This window comes from Nomascus leucogenys, chromosome 24, assembly GCF_006542625.1.
Source record: "Nomascus leucogenys isolate Asia chromosome 24, Asia_NLE_v1, whole genome shotgun sequence".
Lineage (NCBI taxonomy): Eukaryota > Metazoa > Chordata > Mammalia > Primates > Hylobatidae > Nomascus > Nomascus leucogenys.
This window is the reverse complement of record NC_044404.1, coordinates 28,883,163-28,902,346: the sequence shown is the minus strand read 5'-3', so window position 1 is coordinate 28,902,346 and position 19,184 is coordinate 28,883,163. Positions and strand designations below refer to the sequence as shown.

At 55.3% G+C, this 19,184-nt stretch overlaps 2 protein-coding genes across 12 annotated transcripts in view; one reads left to right on the top strand and one right to left on the bottom strand.

Annotated features, from left to right (window-relative positions):
• Positions 1 to 1,120: 1,120 nt before the first annotated feature.
• TMEM200B (transmembrane protein 200B) lies at positions 1,121 to 10,519 on the top strand. 3 transcript variants are annotated; one of them, XM_030805659.1, is made up of 2 exons: positions 1,121 to 1,207; positions 8,111 to 10,519. In XM_030805659.1, exons 1-2 carry the CDS (start codon positions 1,195 to 1,197, stop codon positions 9,052 to 9,054), a joined length of 957 nt encoding a protein of 318 aa, XP_030661519.1. In that variant the 5' UTR covers positions 1,121 to 1,194; the 3' UTR covers positions 9,055 to 10,519. The 3 variants fall into 3 exon arrangements, with proteins under 3 accessions (XP_030661519.1, XP_030661520.1, XP_030661521.1); XM_030805660.1 differs by lacking the exon at positions 1,121 to 1,207 and adding an exon at positions 6,041 to 6,095; XM_030805661.1 differs by lacking the exon at positions 1,121 to 1,207 and adding an exon at positions 7,439 to 7,592.
• Positions 10,520 to 12,545: 2,026 nt separating this feature from the next.
• EPB41 (erythrocyte membrane protein band 4.1) overlaps positions 12,546 to 19,184 on the bottom strand; it is a 225,452-nt gene continuing 218,813 nt past the window's right edge. For all 9 annotated transcript variants that reach the window (XM_030805656.1, XM_030805657.1, XM_030805644.1 and 6 more), the window contains 3 exons: positions 16,743 to 16,823; positions 14,154 to 14,258; positions 12,546 to 13,147 (listed from right to left, as the gene is read on the bottom strand). In XM_030805656.1, coding sequence (XP_030661516.1) covers positions 14,160 to 14,258; positions 16,743 to 16,823 — 180 coding nt within the window. In that variant the 3' untranslated portion in view covers positions 12,546 to 13,147; positions 14,154 to 14,159. The remainder of the gene's footprint in view (positions 13,148 to 14,153; positions 14,259 to 16,742; positions 16,824 to 19,184) is intronic.

Genomic DNA, 19,184 nt, shown 5'->3' with positions numbered 1-19,184 from the left:
TCCAGACGCGCGGCCTTAGGAGCTGTAACACTCACCGCGAAGGTCCGCAGCTTCACTCCTGAGCCAGCGAGGCCACAAACCCACCAGAAGGAAGAAATTCCGAACACATCCGAACATTAGAAGGAACAAACTCCGGACATGCTGCCTTTAAGAACTGTAACACTCACCGCGAGGGTCCGCAGCTTCATTCTTGAAGTCAGGGAGGCCAAGAACCCAGCAATTCTGGACACAGTCTGAGGCAGAAACAGGCCTGAGAAGTGAAGCGTCTGCCCTGAGGTTATGGGGGCATGACTCCTCAAGCAGTCAGCTGTGGCTTCTTCCACTTCTGGTGGACAAGTCTTCACCCCAACCCCTGAGGCATCTGGATAGGGCACAGCGCTGCTTCATTTCTGGTCCCTAACAGCCAGCCCAGAGGATGTGGCTGAAGAGATGCAATCAGTAGCCTCAGCCTCACACTCTACAGGTGGGAGAAGCGAGCACCAGCTGAAGGCCAGAAAAGCCATCCCCCACCTGTGCTCTGTTTGCTGCTACCAGAGCTCAGGGGTTTGATCCTAATAGCCTTCCGTAGAGGAGGAAACAGAGGCATAAAGAAGTAAACTGGCGTCCGGGCGTGGTGGCTTATGCCTGTAATCCCAGCACTTTGGGAGGCCGAGGAGGGGGGATCCCAGTACTTTGGGAGGCTGAGCCAGGAGAATTGCTCAAACCTGAGAGGAGGAGGTTTCAGCGAGCCAAGACAGTGCCATTGTACTCCAGTATAGGTAACAAGAGCAAAACTCCATCTCAAAAACAAACAAGTACTCTGGGCCAGGTGCGGTGGCTCACACCTGTAATCCCAGCACTTTGGGAGGCCAAGGTGGGTGGATCACATGAGTTCAGGAGTTCGAGACCAGCCTGACCAACACGGTGAAACCCTGTCTCTACTAAAAATACAGAATTAGCCGGCCATGGTGGCCCATGCCTGTAATCCCAGCTACTCAGGAGGCTGTGACAGGGGAATCACTTGAACCCGGGAGGCAGAGGCTGCAGTGAGCTGAGATCGTACCACTGCACTCCAGCCTGCGTAACAGAGTGAGACTCCATTTCAAAAAAACCCAAAACAACAACAACCCCACCACACCTGCTTCTGACCCTGGCTCTGCCACTGACCAGCTGTGTGACCACAGACAGGACCGGACCTGGTGAAGCTGTTTCCACATGTGTGCTACAGGTGAGTGCTGCGCCAGGCTCACAGGGGTGTCTTGTACTCTGAAGTGATGGGTGCAAAGGTCCTGGTAGCGGGGGCAGCTCGGTGAGATGGTGCTGTTCCTACTGTTATCCCTCTGCCAAAGGACTCAGGCAGGAGGCTGGCATCACCCTGTCCCATAGGAGGGTCTCATCTCCTTGACCTTCCCAGCTTTACCCAGGCTCTGCCTCTGTGTCTTCTCTGGGCTCCAGAAAGCCATGGAGTTGGGGAGCTCATTCTCCCTCAGGTTTCTCCAGTAGCCCGGAGACATCCGTAAGGAGCCCAGGTTCACCCAAGTCAGAGCTTTCATGCAGTGGGAGATGGATTTGGGGTTCACATTTCAGGACCGTTGCCCTGTAAGATCCTGAGTCCCAAACAGGACTTTGTGACCACGAGGCTTGAAGCCCAACTCCACCATTCCTTAGCTGGGTCACCCTGGGCAAGTCATTGCCCCTCTCTGGGTATTGATTCTGCCTTTATATAATGGGGCATTGAGACCGGGATTCTGGATTCTACTTTCCAATCATCTCTCCCTGAATCTGCAAGCCAGTCCTACCTGCGAAGGGCTCATGACAGAGGCAGGGGTAGCGAGAAGGGCTGGGACTTGCCCAACACCCAGCGGACAACTCAGCAGCAACAGCAAAACCAGGCCCCAGACTATGCTGTCTCTCCCCTTTGAAGCTGGGCTCCAAATTCTTAGTTGAGGCTGTGGTGTCTCTGGATAGGAGCCGTAAGGCACAGTGTCCAGAGACCACCTTAGCAGCAGGCTGTGTCCTCTGAGCCCTCCCGGCCACCCTGAGACAATGACTGGAGCCCAGGCAGCCCAGATGGGATGCCTAAAGTGGGGATGAGAGAAAATGAATTTGCAGGCCTCAGTGTTCCATGGTCCGGAGAGGGCCGGACATGCAGGAGGCAACAGCCATTCCTTCTGCGAGGTGGCTTCTGGAGAGGACACGGGGCCTCAAGTTGGAAGGGGCCTCGGGGTCACTGAATCAGGTTTCCTGCTCCCACAGAGAAGGTTAGGGGAGAAATGTTCATCCCCTGGTCCCCAGGGGACATCTCATCCAGGCCCCTCCAAGTTCAGAAGCGGAGTCCAGGTCACACAGATGCCAGGGCAGATTCAGGAAGGGTCCTGGCCTCCTGGGAGCAATCAGTGTCCCAATATTGAGGCCACTAGCTGCCCACACATCTGCATGTTCACAGGGCCTAACTAAGCGTCCTGGGGACAGTCCCTCCGAACAGAAGTGGGCACTGATCAGCCTGGCTGTGCCTGTGGGCAGGTCGCTTTGCCTCTTCCAAGCCACATATGTGAACTGGGCATAGCACTGACCTCCTGGAGCTCTCAAGAGAATTAAACAGGACATCTGGGAAAGGGGGCCCTTCCCTCCTCTGCCACCCCAGTGACCCCAGGGAAGGTTTCTACCCACCCCAAACACTGCCCTCTGTACCTGAAATGTCATAGTCAGAAGTGGGAGAGGTGTTTGCTGGAACCCACTTTGTGCCAGGTGCTCAACATGTGACTCCTTTTTTTAAAATTTTTTTTTTTTTTTTTCCGAGACCGAGTCTCACTCTGTCACCCAGGCTGGAGTGCAGTGGTGCCATCTCAGCTCACTGCAACCTCTGCCTCCTGGGTTCAAGTGATTCTCCCACCTTAGCCTCCTGAGTAGCTGGAATTACAGGCACCCACCACCACACCCAGCTGATTTTTTTTTTTTTTTTGGAGACAGAGTCTTGCTCTGTCGCCCAGGCTGGAGTGCAGTGGCACGATCTCGGCTCACTGCAAGCTCCGCCTCCCGGGCTCACACCATTCTCCTGCCTCAGCCTCCCGAATAGCTGAGACTACAGGCACCCACCACTGCACCCGGCTAATTTTTTGTATTTTTTAGTAGAGATGGTGTTTCACCGTGTTAGCCAGGATGGTCTTGATCTCCTGACCTCATGATCCACCCACCTCGGCCTCCCAAAGTGCTGGGATTACAGGCGTGAGCCATTGCGCCTGGCTAATTTTTGTATTTTTAGTAGAGATGAGGTTTTACCATTTGGCCAGGCTGGTCTCGAACTCCTGACCTCAAGCCATCTTCCCATCTCGGCCTCCCAAAGTGCTGGGATTAAAGGCATGAGCCACCACACCCAGCCTCTTTAAAAAATTTTGAAACAGGATATCACTCTGTCACCCAGGCTTTGCAGTCATGGTTCACTGTAGCCTCAAACTCCTGGGGTCAAGAGATCCTCCTGCCTCAGTCTCCCGAGTAGCTGGGACTATAGGCATGCGCCGCGGTGTCTGGCTAGTTTTTAAATTTTTTTGTAGAGACAGGGTCTTGCTATGTTGCCCAGGCTGGTCTTGAACTCCTAGGCTCAAGTGATCCTCCCTCCTCAGCCTCTCAAAGTGCTGGGATTACAAGTGTGAGCCACCGTACCCGGCCACATGTGAACTCTTATTTAACCTTCAAAACAACACTGTGGGGTAGGTATTATTTCTCCCATTTTACAAATGGGGAGCCTGAGACAGAGAGGAGTCCTTTCTTTCCTGCTGTCTGGGCCACGGCACCTGGCTTGGAGATCAGGAAGGGATTTGAGCTGGAGGAGACACAGGCCTGCACACCCTCCTCTAATGGGGATGGCCAGCTGTGGGCAGACACTGTGCTGGGCACAGGGCTCCAGGGATGAGCAAGACAGACCTAGTCCTGCCCCTCAGAGTCATGGCCAGTGGGGACACAGACAGGAAACACTCCACTCCCAGTGGTTTCAGTTTGCAGGTGCACAGGGAAGCTGCTGGTGTCGTGAGGGTGTGTAACAGAGCAGGACAGCGGGTACTGACCTGGTCTGGGGATGGGGGAAGGCCCAGGGTCTGAAGGATGTGTAGAAGGTGGCAAGGGCATGACCAGGGAGTAAGTGTTCCTGCCTGAAAGCAAGGACCCACCAAGCCCCGAGGGAGTGTAAGAGGCCCGGGGCCAGTTTGTGGAGACAAGAAGAGATTTCCAACTCGATTTGGGGAGTCACTGATGGTTTTAAGCAGGGAGTGGCAGGCTCAGATTCAGAGTGGAAACCCTTGCTGCCTGTCTGCAGTGCACTAGGTCGCGGGGAGGCAAGAGACCATGGGCCCCAGGAGCCTGGACGCCAGAGCAGGACAGTGGCCACGGGAAACGGAGAACGTGGCTGGCCCCAGATTAAAAGAGCAGGGCCCCCAAGGCTCTGTGAGTGGGATGAGAGGGGGAGAGGAAGGGGCCAAGGCTGACCCCGTGCTTGGGTGGACAAAGGGCCCTTCACAGAGCTGCAGGCAGGGGATGATCGAGGGGCCCAGGGAGTCGGACTAGAAGCCGGGCTTATTGGAGGAAGAGCAGTGGGCCGGGAGGGGCAGGCGTGGGGTGGGATTGAGGGAGCCCAGGGGTGGGAGGGAGAGCTGGGAGGCCGAGGTGCGACCGCGGTGGGGTCAATGTGCGGGGAGTGGACGAAGCGGAGGGTCGATGGGGGCGGGGGTCCCAGGCAAAGGAGCTGGAGGGAGGCCTCCGTGGAGCGGACCGAGACCTCAGGAGCCTCCAGTCGGCCTGGGGAGGCAAGAAGGAGGCCCTGGCTTCGTTCTCGCACCCGGACTCGCAGGGATGAAGCCCGGGAGCCGAGGCTCGGTCTTCCCCACTGTGGCCCCTCTGGTCCGCCCGCGACCTCACCGACCCCCCGAGGGGGCTCCCAAGAGCTGGGAGAGGGGGTCCCAGGGACGCTGATGCACCCCCACTCTCCTCCGCCGACCCAGAGGGCGGGAGCTCAGGTTCAAGGCCTGGCCTGGCCGTGCGGCTCCGGGACCCGGCTCCGCCCCGCGTCGGGGGTGGCCCCGGCCCGCCCCTTCCTGGGGTCCCCTTCCCGTCCGCGGCGCGCAGCCGGGTCTCATTAGCGCCCCTCCCCCCGGCTGCGCGCCGGGGGTCTCCACGGCCGGGGGGAGGGGCGGGCCTTAATCAATCCTAGGCCGGAAATTCCTCCCGGGGGGCCCGGCCCGGCCGCTGAGCCTGGAAATCGGTCGCCGCCTCCCCCGAACCCGCCCCCCGCATCATGGAAACTGGGCCGACCGCCCTGGCTCCCCCGCTCTGCATTCCTGCCTCCAGGGGCGGGAGGGCGCGAAGGCCGGGCCGCTCCCTTCGGGCTCGTCGGCGGGGTCGCAGCTCTCAGCGCCCTCCCCGTTACTGGGAACAAGCCCGCTTCCCCACTGGCGAAGGGGCGCCTGTTCTTAGGGGTACCCGGCGGCACCTCCGCACCCCGTCCCGTCCTTTGAGCTACGAGGCCCGCCGCTCCCCGGGCGCTGCTTTCGCTGGGGGCTTTGCGGAGTTGCCCGGGGCTGGTCCTTGGCGTCTGGGTCTTGTCTCTCGGCATCTTGCGGGGCTGACGCCTTGGTGCCCATTGCACAGATGAAGTCCGCGAGGTTCAGCGACAGCAAAGGCTGCGGGACCGGGGCAGAGCAGGGACTCAGGCCGCCTCCTCCTGGAAGCTCCCCGGGCGCCTGGGATGAGGGGCTCTGGGAAGCGGGGGAGGACGTGCGGGTGTCGGGGCTCCTGGGTCCCGGGTCTCAGTTTCCCCATGTAGGAAGGGGGCGCCTTTCTGGGCCTTTGCGACCGATGTAAGCTGGGGGGTGGGAGAGTGGGGATGGCAGGACTCGGGCCCCGGGTGCCCGGAGTCACCAGGCGCGCACACGGCGCCTACCTGCGCTCCTCTGACCTGAGCTGCCGCCTTTCAGCGGCGGTGGGGCCGGGCCCGGCGCGGGTCGGACGGTCCCGGGGGCTGGAGGCGGGGCCGGGGCGGGGCCGGGGCCGGGCCGTGGAGACCCGGGCAGCTTGGGAGCCTCGGCGCGCGGACTGGGACCCGGACCCGCGCGGCGCTGCGGCGCCAGGTGAGCCGAGCTGGGGTCCAGGGGTCCGCACTCCACTTTTCCCAACTTTTCGTTTGGTCCCTCCCTCCCTCGGTCAGGGCCCCTGGGGGCGGGAGCGCGGCCCTCCCCTTCCCCCAGGCGGGAGTGTGGACGCGGGCGGTGGCGGGACCCTGGAGTCCTGGGGACTCGGCCCCAGCAGCTTCCGTCGGGCTGTGTGCTGTGTCCCCAAGTTTCCGCCTCCCTGGTGTCCCCAGCGTCGGCCCACTCCCTCCATGGCGCGGGGTCTCTGAGCGTGTCCCCATGTCCTCACTCTGCTTGTTTTCGCCTCCCTCGCGGCAGCGACGCGCGGGGGCTCCGGGTGACCTTGCTGGAGCCGGGACTGGGAGCGTCAGCTCTGGCTTGAAGCGATGATCGCTCCTCCGGTTGCGGGCTGGGGAAAGAGCTGCAAACTCAGGGACAAGGAGGGGATGGGCCTCGCTCCCTCCCGGACACTCCCGTGGCTGTCCTGAGAGGGGCCTAGGGCTGGGGCCCCGGAGCCCGGCGTCGGACCTGGCAGAGCTCCCGCCTAGTGCGGGGTCGGGCAGGCTCCCCGGCCTCCCTGGGCCGTAGTTGCAATCTGTGAAACCAGGCTTTGGACGCGGGAGAGTGGCGGCTCCCTGCTAGGCCCGGGCCTTGAGCGCTGCAGTCGGAGGCAGGGATGGGTGTCCTGCTTTTGAGCTTTGGGGTGCAGATGGGGCGTGGGTCTGGGAGCAAGGCCGCCTCCCCGAGGTTTCGACTACGGGCCCCAGCGCGGTGGTTCTTTAGGAAGCGGACGCGAGCAGTGAGGACGACCCTGGACAGCTAGGCCCTGAGCCTCCTCTCCTGCGGCCTGGGGCGCCTGGGCGGCGGCCGCGTCTTCTACCTCGCCCTCCCTTTCGTGGGGGCCACATTGCACGCAGCTCGGCTACTCCTGCTGGGGCCGGGATCCAGGCTACAGGCTACAGGCCACAGGCCGCAAGCAGGGCGCGGCCAGCAATCGGGAGGGCTTAAGCTGTGCGGCCCGGATCCCGAGGCGCAGGGGGCGGTGCTGCTCTGACCGGGCCACGGGCCACGGAGGCCTCGGGCGGAGGAGGCGGGAAAGGAGGCCAGGCGGCGGGAAAGGGGGATGATTCATCTGGAGGAGCCCAAATTGGAAACGCCGCAACCTGGGAACAGCCTTGCCGGGGCCGACGGGGGAGCCGGGAGGGCATTCGTCCGGCGGGGCCCAGCGCCCGGCACCAGCACCCCCGCCTGCTGCCGTGGCCCCAGCACGACCGCTGGGGGAGGGAGAGGCCTCTCATGAGTGCACTTGATGGAAATCTTGGGCGAAGTCGGCGCCGCCTCTCATCCTCTGCCTGGCTGGTCTTGGTCCGAGCGGTCTTCCCGGTGTCTAGCTCAAGTCGCTCCTGCTGCAGCTTCGGTGCGGGCGGAGGAGTTCTGGAAGGAGGGGGCGGGCAGGGAGAGGCTGGAGCCGGTGACGCCCCCTCCTCCCACGCTGCGGTATGTAAAGCGCAGGAGGGGGGAGGTGGGGCCCGGCGAGCGACCCCTGCGGACCTGGGAGGCCGGAGCGCCCCCGCCCCATTTGCTACGGTGCAGCCACGTGCGGGGGTGGGGTCGAGCCCGGGAGGTACTTACCCTGGAGACACGGCTGCTGGGGGCCGCACGTTTCCCGAGGCCCAAGACCCGCGGGCTTGCGAACCGGACGCAGGTGGCAGGAGATTCGCAGCCCGGGATGCGCCAGGGAACAGCCTGCGCCCCCCTCCCTCCTCTCCGCCCGCGGGCCGGGCCAACTCCGGCTTCTGCCGCGCGTCCCTGGCTCGGAGCTCCGCTGCGGAAAACCCGAGCGGGGGCGGCTCCCCGCCTCGCCGCCCGGGAAAATCCGGGGGTGGCCGCCAGGGATCTCCAAGCGGCCTGGGCTGGGCGGCCGGAGCTTCCCTCCCGGATTTGCGCCCCGAACCTGGCGCCCTGAAGCTAGAGGCCCGTCGGTCCAGTCCTTGCCTCCCATCTTCTCTCCGCAGAGCGCCCAGACGACGGCGAGATGACGGCCGGGAGCCCCGAAGAATGCGGGGAGGTGCGGAGGAGCCCCGAGGGCCGCGTCTCTCGCTTGGGCCGCCGCCTGGGCCGCCGCCGGCGCCCGCGCTCCCCGCCCGAGCCTCTGCGGGTGCGGGCGCGGCTGCGGCTGCGCTCGCCGTCGGGGGCGTTCGCGGCGCTGGGGGCGCTCGTGGTACTGGTGGGTATGGGCATTGCAGTGGCCGGCTACTGGCCGCACCGGGCCGGGGCCCCAGGGTCCCGGGCTGCCAATGCCAGCTCGCCCCAGATGAGCGAGCTGCGACGCGAGGGTCGCGGCGGGGGCCGTGCTCACGGCCCGCACGAGCGGCTGCGGCTCCTCGGGCCGGTGATCATGGGCGTCGGCCTGTTCGTGTTCATCTGCGCCAATACGCTGCTGTATGAGAACCGAGACTCGGAGACGCGACGGCTCCGCCAGGGGGTGCTGCGGGCCCAGGCGCTCCGGCCCCCCGACGGCCCCGGCTGGGACTGCGCCCTCCTTCCCAGCCCCGGCCCTAGGACTCCCCGAGCCGTGGGCTGCGCAGAGCCAGAAATCTGGGACCCGTCCCCGCGTCGGGGTACTTCACCCGTCCCGTCAGTGCGGAGTCTGCGTTCAGAGCCTGCTAATCCTCGCTTGGGGTTACCTGCCCTGCTCAACAGCTACCCGCTGAAGGGCCCCGGGCTGCCCCCACCCTGGGGTCCACGGACGCAGACTGGCCATGTGATCATCACCGTGCAGCCACCTGGCTCCTGCATTGAACATTCCAAGTCTCTGGATCTGGGCCTTGGGGAGCTCCTCCTTGGGGCCCCGGCAGCTCGGGACTGTGCTCACCGAAGCTGGCCACGGCTGGACCGCCTCAGTCTTGGGGGCTATGCCAAATTGGGAGGAGGAGGGGACTTGGGGGCCCGCGTCTGAAGAGAGGGGAGACAGCCTGCTCTGAAGCTGCAGCATGGACCATGCTCATAGGACCAGAGGACCAGGATTCTCAACGTCTAACGGATGCTTCAGTCACATCCCAGGCTGGGGATGGATGCTCTGACCACAGCAGCTGTGAAGGGCATCCTGACCTGCATCTGGGCAGAGAAATGCCAGCTGCACCAGGGCTCAGTGAGCTGGAGAGGGTGCGTTTCACTGTGGAGTGTGGAGGACTCGCCTCGGGAATTTCTTCAGCCTCTGTAAGTGGCCTTAGCCCTAAGGGGGCTGGAGGTCCAGGCCAAGGTGACTGGGAGACGTACCCAGCGTCTTGGCAAACCGAAGAAAGTGGTGGGCAAGGGCCCCTAAGACTGGGAGGTAGGTTGGGATGTTACAGGCTGGGGCAGGCTCCCTCCAAGGCGGCACTGGTGATGGAGTGTGGGGCCTCTGGGAAGATGGACCATGGGATGAGACTCTCCATTGCCATCTGGGATGGGGACTGAGCCTTGAACTCCTACCACCTCAATCCCTTTCCTCCCTCAGCCATCTGGGGTATATCCCTCTAGAGCTACACTACTGCCAATGCCTTCCTACTGAGGTCTGGGCCCCTCTGCAAATAAGTCTGAGAAGGCCCTTCTCTCCTTCCTTTATCGTGGCCTATGCTGCAGAATCTCACTGCAGCTGGCAGAAGGCATTGGCCAGCTCTCAGAAATCCCTTTACTCAACGTTGAAGCTGCATTTTGGTCAATGTGGGTAACTTACTTTAGAAAATGACTTGAGTTTAGGTCTCCCCCATCCATATTTAATTTTTCCCAAGTTGTTGGTAGAAGAGCAATTTAAAAGTGGATCAGTCCTCACAGAGTCAGTTCTTTTTGTTGCTGTTTATTGAAAAAAATGCAATACAAGAAGCAAGACCAAACACATATCTGAACACTACAACCACTTCTCCTACTACGAAAGGCCAAAACAGCAGACTTAATTATTGCCTGTGTATTCTAAGGATTCTGCCAATCTGATTCTGCTGCCCGAGTTCCTATTTTTTCAAGAAATGTAAACAACTACTTGATATGATTCATAATTTTAAAAAAATTTACAAAGCTCCTTCATTTTTGTCACCAAAATAATACGTTTGAGAGAGATGTGTAGAAACCAGCCTGGGGCTGAGATCCTGGGCAGACATTTCCCGTGAGCATCAAAGGGCGTCAGGCCACAGCTCCGGCTCCATTTCCCCAGGCCTGCTGTCTCCTCACGCCCAGCTGCCAAGCATCCCCCCAACACACACGGCCCGGCGGGGGGCGGGGAGGGGGATGGGTCACGGTGCCCTGACAGGTCCTGCAGTTGGGCTCCCTGAGCCCTCGGCTTATAAACACAGGTCTTGCTTTGTGGGTGGGTGCCAGAGTCCTCATGTGGCTTGGAGGAAATCTTTTATTTATTTCTCAAATTAAAATAAAATTGCAGCGAGAGTTGTGACTGTGGTGTGTCTTGAGTCACTCTAGGAAAATTGTTGCCAAGTTTCTGACCCTGGAAATGTAATTCTCTTCCCCCTCTTCACCATTTCTACCTGGACAGAGTGTTTTTCTTCACACAAACACACATACATACACACAACTGCAGAAAGAAAAAAAATCCAAACAATTGCCAAACCCCAAGAACTGTTGCCAGAGATGAAGGAAAGGGGAAGAGGCCTGGAAGGACACCCGTCTTGCTGGGCTTGTCCAAATCTATGGCTTCTAAGAGCCTGAAAGGCATTAGAGCTCTTCTCATCCAATTTATAGATGAGGCCAAGAGAAGTGAGTTGGTGACAGAGCTGAGGGAAACGTTTAGGCCCCTGATGAACGGTCCTGTGCTGTGAAAGCTGCCACACTGTTCTAGATCGCACAGAATATTCAGTGTGTTAGTTTTTAAAGGGACACTCAGTGCCCTCTGCCTTTTCCCCATCCTCTTCGTTCCACAGGTCTGGGAGCCCTGGTAGCTCTTTCTACAGGCCATCAGGCCATCTGGCCGTGGGCATGCACTACATGTTCGTTTGATGTAAGCTGCATTTCTCACTTGTCACCACTCCTGGCAACATGGCCAGTCTTGGGCACTATCCCAAAGCCCCACCTTTCAGACCCTCTGCCCACAGCCTGTAAGTTTGTTCCTGAGATAGGACAAGCTCTTTCCCCCAAGCCTGTCCCACATCCCACCTGGGCTCTTTCTTTCCCTCCCTCCTGTTGCTCATGTCTCACATGGGTACCAAAAGAAAAATGCACACACCTGAAATGAGTTCAAACCAGCCGAGACAAAACTCAGGCAGTGGAGACTCTGGAGGGTGTTGGGAGAAGCAGCTTTAGACATTTCTCTTGCTCACTGCCCTTGAGCCCCAGTGACTGCTGCCCGATACCCACTGTCTATTTTAGGAAGTTCACTTCTAGCCTGGAACTGGGATTCTAAGGAGCCTTGAGGCCAATGTGTTTGTGGGAAGCAGTTAGAAGGTTAGAGAAGTCCTGTTAAATAAAAATGCCCCAAATCGGCCAGGCGTGGTGGCTCACACCTGTAATCCCAGCACTTTGGGAGGCCAAGGTGGGTGGATCACCTGAGGTCAGGAGTTCGAGACCAGCCTGGCTAACATGGTGAAATCCCGTTTCTACTAAAAACACAAAAAATTTGCCAGGCGTGGTGGCAGGCGCCTGTCATCCCAGCTACTCGGGAGGCTGAGGCAAGAGAACTGCTTGAACCTGGGAGGCGGAGGTTGCAGTGAGCCGAGATCGTGCCACTGCACTCCAGCCTGGGCAACAAGAGCAAAACTCTGTCTCAAAAAAACAAAAAACTATGCCCCAAATCCTTACCAGGAATTAGGGCATCATCTTCATTTTCAAAAATCAAAACCAAAAAAAGGAAAACTAAGCCCCAAACCCAGCACAAAATCAAGCCTTCAAAACCTGACAGACCTCAGCTGGTGAGTGGAAATGAGCAGGGCTGGGGCTTATACCCCTTGTCATGTGGTGTCTTGTGGGGAGAACGGCTCCTAAAAGCCAATTCCTTGCTCTAGAAGGGTGTCCTCAGGCAGGTTCCTGTTGAGAGAAAAAAGGTCAAAAAAGAAAAACCCTTCTCTGAGCCACATTTCTTGTCATTTGGGATGAAAGGCCCAGGATCTGACAGAAGTAACCCCATTCCCCTGTGTGAAGTGCACACTCTCAAAACTAGAAAACCTTATTTTAAAAACCTCATTAACTTTCCTTCCCCAAATCACCACTAAAAATGTTCTATTAGAGCTTTTGGCCCAAAGTGCCTATTTTTCTGTGAGATTTGGTCTCCTGAGATGGGAGCTAGGGGGAGCACTTAGCTGAGCCACTGCTTCTGATGAGGTAAAAGGGTAGCTGGAGAGGTGAAGGCCACGGATATGTTCAAACATTCACAGTATCAGGTATCTGAAGCAACTTCTATGTCTTTGACCCAAAGAAGCTCCAAAAAGAAAGAGCAGGAGGGAGAGGGAAAAACAATACTACATTCTCAGCAGAGGGCTCTGCCTTACCAAAACCACCTGCAACAAAGGAACAGGGGCATTGTTCCGAGGTCTGTGGATCAGGGCTGGTGCCCTCCCTGGCATTCTGATACACTCACATCACTGGCTCTGAGAAAGGGCTGGTTCATGAAGTTTCTGCCGTCCTCCAAAGGGGATAAGACTAGGGAGAGACGCGGAAGTCCCACTAAGCTGGCTTTGGCCTCCAACACAGCTGACAAGCGTCCTTGGAGGATTTCCTGAAGAATTCCGTGGACCTTGTCAGTGTCTGTTGGGCTTGGAAATAAATGGGCAGAGGCTAGGCTGAAGGGCTTACAAACCACCCAATTAAAAAACCCCCAAAACTCTTAAAACAGTCTATAGAGTGAAAAGTTGAACAATTCTGATATCCTAATATAGAAAAAGCTCTTCAAAAGGATCAATAAGATCTAAAAGAATCTCTTGGTATAAACTCCCAATAGAAAATGAAATTAATTTTCTGGTGATTTAGAATAATCTTGAAAGTCTGAAGTCTGACTATGGCAGGTTAGCTTCTTTATCATTTTGCTGGTTTCTCTTGGATGGGAGAAGGGCAGAGTTGGGGTAGGTTAGTTCCTAGAGAAAACAAAGAAGCAAAATTTAAAATCCTGCAAAGGAAAAAGCTTCCCAGTCCCATTGCCAAGTTCCTATGGCCATCGGTGACAATGGGATGTGAGCAGCTTTACAGGGCCTGGTCCCACCTAGTGAGATTGGTGGCTTCTTCAAGTCTTTTGTAAATTACTTTTAGGCATGAATTTATCTGGATCCCTGGTTCCCAAAAAGCAGCTTCCCTGCTCCCAGCGCTCTACTCTGGTCTCAGAGCTTCAGCCATTCCCTCTCTGCTGTGCACACCCACCCATCTCCAGACAGCCTGGTCCTGCTCTTCTTGGTTTTTTCTCCTCTGGCTCTCCCAGGTTCTGGCTCAAAGATACCTGTGACTGGCCAGGCGCGGTGGCTCATGCCTGTAATCCCAGCACTTTGGGAGGCCAAGCCAGGTGGATCATTTGAGGTCAGGAGTTCGAGACTAACCTGGCCAACGTGGTGAAACCCTGTCTCTACTAAAAATACAAAAATTAGCTGGGCATGGTGGCACATGCCTGTAGTCCCAGCTTCCTGGGAGGCTGAGGCAGAAGAATCGCTTGAACCTGGGAGGCGGAGGTTGCAGTGAGCTGAGATCATGCCACTGCACTCAAGCCTGGGCAACAGAGTGAGATTCCGTCTCAAAAAAAAAAAAAAAAAGAGACCTGTGACAGCAGCAAGCAGAGCAGTAGAGAGAAGAGAGGGGGAAGGTGAAGTGGATCTCCAGCAGGATGCATGAAGACTCGGGGTAGCTGGGGGCTTATATCCAAGTTTGGGTCCCTCCTCTTACCCAATAATGCCTGCACTGCTACAGGCTGCTTTAGTTGGAGCTAAATACTTAATTTCCTGTATCTTCCGCATCAGCCTCTCCTCTGCTTTTATCAAGTCCCAGGGTGGACACCTCTTTGTGGGGATGGGCTCCCAGTGTGTCCGAGGGTCCCATCCAGAGCCCTCTCAGACTGGGACAGTGGGCACCCTCAGCCCCAGCAGGAACGTCCAGTACCTGAGCTCACTCATCAGCAATCTCGGTCTCCTGGTGGACGACCACCTTGGTCACTGACATGTCTGGGTGCTGCTCCTTTGCCTCCTTGATGGCTTGTACAAGGACCTACAAAAGACAGAAACAAAGGCAATGAGGCAGAAAACAGCCTGATGGCGAAGGAAGGCAGGGGTCGTCATTTCTCTGATGTTCTGACAAATCCAATATTCCTATCTGCAGTACCAGGGCAGCTTTAGGCTAAGCCAAGCTGATAATTACCTTACCCACCCTATCCTGCATAGGGAGGCTTCTGGACTGACAACACAGGGACAGGGAAGGTTAGCGCTGTCTTCCAGGAACTGGAGAGGGACTTTGGGGGTCACAGTTGTATCTGTTATATGACCCTTTTGTTGTTGTTGTTGAGATGGAGTCTCTCGCTCTGTCGCCCAGGCTGGAGTGCAGTGGTGCGATCTCGGCTTACTGCAACCTCCGCCTCCCAGGTTCAAGCAGTTCTCCTGCTTCAGCCTCCTGAGTAGCTGGGATTACGGGCATGCACCACCACGCCCAGCTAATTTTTGTATTTTTTGTAGAGATGGGGTTTCACTAGGTTGGCCAGGCTGGTCTCGAACTCCTGACCTCAAATGATCCACTTGGCTTGGCCTCCCAAAGTACTGGGATTATAGATGTGAGCCAACGCGCCCAGCCGTGCAACAGGGATTTTAACTCAAGTCGATCAGACTTTCCTCTTTACCACACTGTTGTTTAGTTTCTGAGGGGTCCCTGTTTGAGGATCTGGAGGAGCTTTGATTACTTTAGAAAAGCTAAAGAGAGCAGAGGGAAAGTCAAAAGGGCAAAAACACCATCCTCTGTGGGCTGCAGTCTCTGAATCTGTAGGCTCCCCTGTGGAAGAGGACTCAGCTAGAAATGACCAGCTGACTACTCACCTGGCTCTGAAGAACCATCTCTAGAAGAGGCAAGGGAGGAAAGAAAACCCTCTTCTGCTCTCCTGGCTCTATGAATGGCATTCTTACAACCACCACCTCTATGGGCCCCTGCCCATCCTCCCTGATCCTGTTTGCCCAACCCACGTGCTCACACCTCAGGCCCAGCTAAAGCCTTCTCTTTGGGGACTCTGCCTCCGCCCACCTCTCTATGAAAGCCTGCTGCTCCACACTGCTTCTCCTTAACAGTTCTTAAAGTGCCTCCCTTCCCAGCCAGAGTGTACCATAGCTTACCCCTTCCATGCACTCTCAGTAACTAGAAAAACTGAGGGACACTGGAGCATCTCTCTGAGCTATCAAGTGTGTTTGGCCCTTATGACCCTGGAAGAAACCTGTGATCATCCTTATTTTACAGATGGTGAAACTAGAGCTCAGACTGGTAATATAAGTTGCTCAAGGGCATATAATCAATTAGGTCGCAGAGTCAGGATTCAGCCCAGGTCTGTCTCACTCCAAACCTCAAACACCTTTCACCCCATTGCTTTTGCTGTCTAGTGCAGACTGAGCACATAGCAGGAGCTCAGATCACACCAGACTGAGTGGGTGGGTGCAGGCTTCTAAAGCAGCGGGACCCACTGAGCTGGGCCAACAGGCTGCAAGATGTTTAGGCTTTGCAGCCTTGTTTCTGGGACCCTGTGCCCGCTATTCACAGCTGTAACTCTCAACCCTGCCTCCAAGGGAACTGCCAGCACCATAGCTCAGTTTTTCTTTTTTTAAAGACACAGCATATCAGCATAAAAAGGCCACAGAATTATTGCTCCAGCAACCCTGTCAATGATTCCAGAAGCATTTGCATGCAGTCTTTTCCACCCCCTCTTCTCTGCAGCTTTACTGTTCTAACCTCACCCAGCAGAGAATTGGGAACATTAATCCTGACCTTATTATTTGCTAATTGCTTGCAGCACACAATTAGCACCCAATTAACATAAAAATATAGAATTTTAGCACTCAGGCCCAGAAATTATCTAGATCAACCCACTCTCTTCTAGGAGAGGAGAAAAAAATCAGTGGTAAAGTGATTTGCCCAAGGTCACAAGCAAGTTAGAGATGTTGGGCAGAAAACAAGTTTCGAGTCTGCTGGTGTCCTGTCCACCATACTATGCTCCCGCTCACGTCTTCTCAGCTGTTACAGCGCTCTAAGGGCAGGGGCACGCTTCCCTTCCTTTTGATGTTGTCTAGCATGGGCTCAGGTACCTTTACCTTCCGAACAGCAATAGCTCCATTTAACTGAGCTCACCATGTGCCACCAGCTGTTCATCCGGTATTTCACCTGATTCTCAACGACAACCCTGAGAGGGAGATACTATCATCTTCATCTTACAGATGCAGAACGGAGGCCCAGAGAGTTAACGGCTATAATATATTAAGAACCAGCAATTGAATCAAGTCTTGGAATCCAAAGCTCATATTCTTTCCATTACATTTCCTGGCTCCTCAATCTGTGGCCTCCATCCCACAGGCCTCTTACTTTGATTCTCTCTGTCTTTCTTCTCAATTAAGAGCTAGAGTGGCCAAAGAGACTTTTTGCAGATGAAGATGGCAAACAAACTCCTGTATTCATCGGTCTTCCTGCCCAGGGAGCCCTCCCAGGCCCAGATCTCAACATTCCCACCTGATCATGGTCAATATCAGCATCTCCTGTGATCACAATTTTCTTTTCAATGCGCGTCTCTGAAATCCCACCTTTTACAGTCTGGAACCAAAGAGAGGATGTCATATGAGATCAGCGGTATCACAAGGATAGAAAAAAAAAGAAAAAGAGGCCAGGTTTAGTGGTTCACACTTGTAATCTCAACACTTTGGGAGGCTGAGATAGGAGGAATACTTGAGGCCAGGAGTTTGAGACCAGCCTGGGCAACATAATGAGACCTCGTCTCTATTAACAAACAAACAAACAAAAAAAAGAAAAATAGCAAAGATTATTCCAAAAGCTCCACTCCAAATTTTAATCTACTGCTGGGTACTGCAAAGGGCAGCTTTCTAACCTACTTGTCCAAAATCTCAACCAGACCTGCTCCTTCTACTCCCTTGTAGAGCACACTTCTACTCCCTTGGATTATTAAAATCTTTTTTTTTTGAGACGGGGTCTCGCACTGTTGCCCAGGCTGGAGTGTAGTGGTGTGATCTCAGCTCACTGCAACCTCTGCCTCCCGGGTTCAAGCAATTCTCCTGCCTCAGCCTCCTGAGTAGCTGGGACTACAGGCACGCACCACCATGCCCAGCTAATTTTTGTATTTTTAGTAGAGATGGGGTTTCACTATGTTGGCCAGGCTGGTCTCAAACTCCTGACCTTGTGATCCGCCCACCTCAGCCTCCCAAAGTGCTTGGATTACAGGCCTGAGCCACCATGCCCAGCCTTGATTACCACAATCTTTTTTTTTTTTTTAAGATGGAGTCTTGCTCTGTCACCCAGGCTGGAGTGCAGTGGCACGATCTCGGCTCACTGCAAGCTCTGCCTCCCAGGTTCACGCTATTCTCCTGCCGCAGCCTCCAGAGTAGCTGGGACTACAGGCGCCCGCCACCACGCCCAGCTAATTTTTTCTATTTTTAGTGGAGACGGGTTTTTTTGTTAGCTAGGATGGTCTCGATCTCTTGACCTGGTGATCTGCCCGCCTCAGCCTCCCAAAGTGCTGGGATTACAGGTGTAAGCCACCGCGCCCAGGCTGAATTACTAAAATCTTTATTAAGCTAAATAGAAAGTCACAATTCTGTATTTACTTTCTCCTTTTTTCTTCCTCCTGAATACCACAGAAATCTAGCAAGTAAACAAAATAGGACTTTCTGTGCTCTTCTCTTATACATTTCTGTTTTAGAGACCGGATACTGATCCTATACATTTTAATTGATCATTTTCTTTTCTTTTTTTTTTTTTTGAGACGGAGTCTTGCTCTGTTGCCCAGGCTAGAGTGCAGTGGCATGATCTCAGCTCACTGCAACCTCTGCCTCTTGGGTTCAAGTGATTCTCCTGCCTAAGCCTCCTGAGTAGCTGGGACTATAGGCGTGTGCCATCATGCTCGGCTAATTTTTATTTTTTTAGTAGAGATGGGGTTTCGCCATGTTGGCCAGGCTGGTCTTGAACTCCTGACCTCAGGTGATCCACCCGCCTTGGCCTCCCAAAGTGTTGGGATTACAGGCGTGAGCCACCATGATCATTTTCAAGAGGAAAAAAATCTGAAGGCTATGAACAAATATGTCACACAGCTTGAAACTACACTCTTGTATTTTAAAGCATTTTTATATTATTGATGTCAAAAGGTCTTTACATAATCTCCTGAGGGTGGGTAGATTTCTCTTTCTGGTAGATGAGGAAAACCAAGGTCTAGACACATTAAGTTAACTGGTTTCCAGTCATCTGTGTATTGATGACAGAGCTTGGTCAAGAAGCTATGTTTCTTACCTATTAAAAAAAGTATTTTCCTCTAGTGCTACAGCAAACATCGATAGCCTCTGCTTTTCTGGGGGTAGTTCCAATTTTAGATATTTTCTCTCTCTTGCTTCCTATAAACTATATTCTAATAATTCCAATATTTCATCATCCAAACAAGTTCTCATGGCCTTGTCCCTGGAATGCTGTAAAAATTCTTCCTCAGACCCAGAGTTCTGATTTTGGGCTTGGAAAATATGGTTGTATAAAAATACCAAAAATAATTTCCCTTAAGCAGACTTTTTGTTTTGTTTTTACAGAGATAGGGTCTCGCTCTGTCACTCAGGCTGGAGTGCAGTGGCATGACCACAGCTCACTGCAGCCTTGATGCCCTGGACTCAAGTGATCCTCCCACCTCAGCCTCCCAAGTAGCTGGGACCACAGGCATGCGCCGCTACGCCCAGCAAATTTTTTTTCTTTTTTTTTGTATTTTTTTGTACAGATGAGGTTTCACTATGTTGCCAAGGCTAATCTCAAACTCCTGGGCTAAAGGGATCCACCCGTCTCAGCCTCCCAAAGTACTGGGATTACAGGTGTGATTACACCACGCCTGGCCCCTTAAGTTAACTTTTTATTGAGATGGAGTCTGCTCTGTCGCCCAGGCTGGAATGCAGTGCACGATCTCTGCTC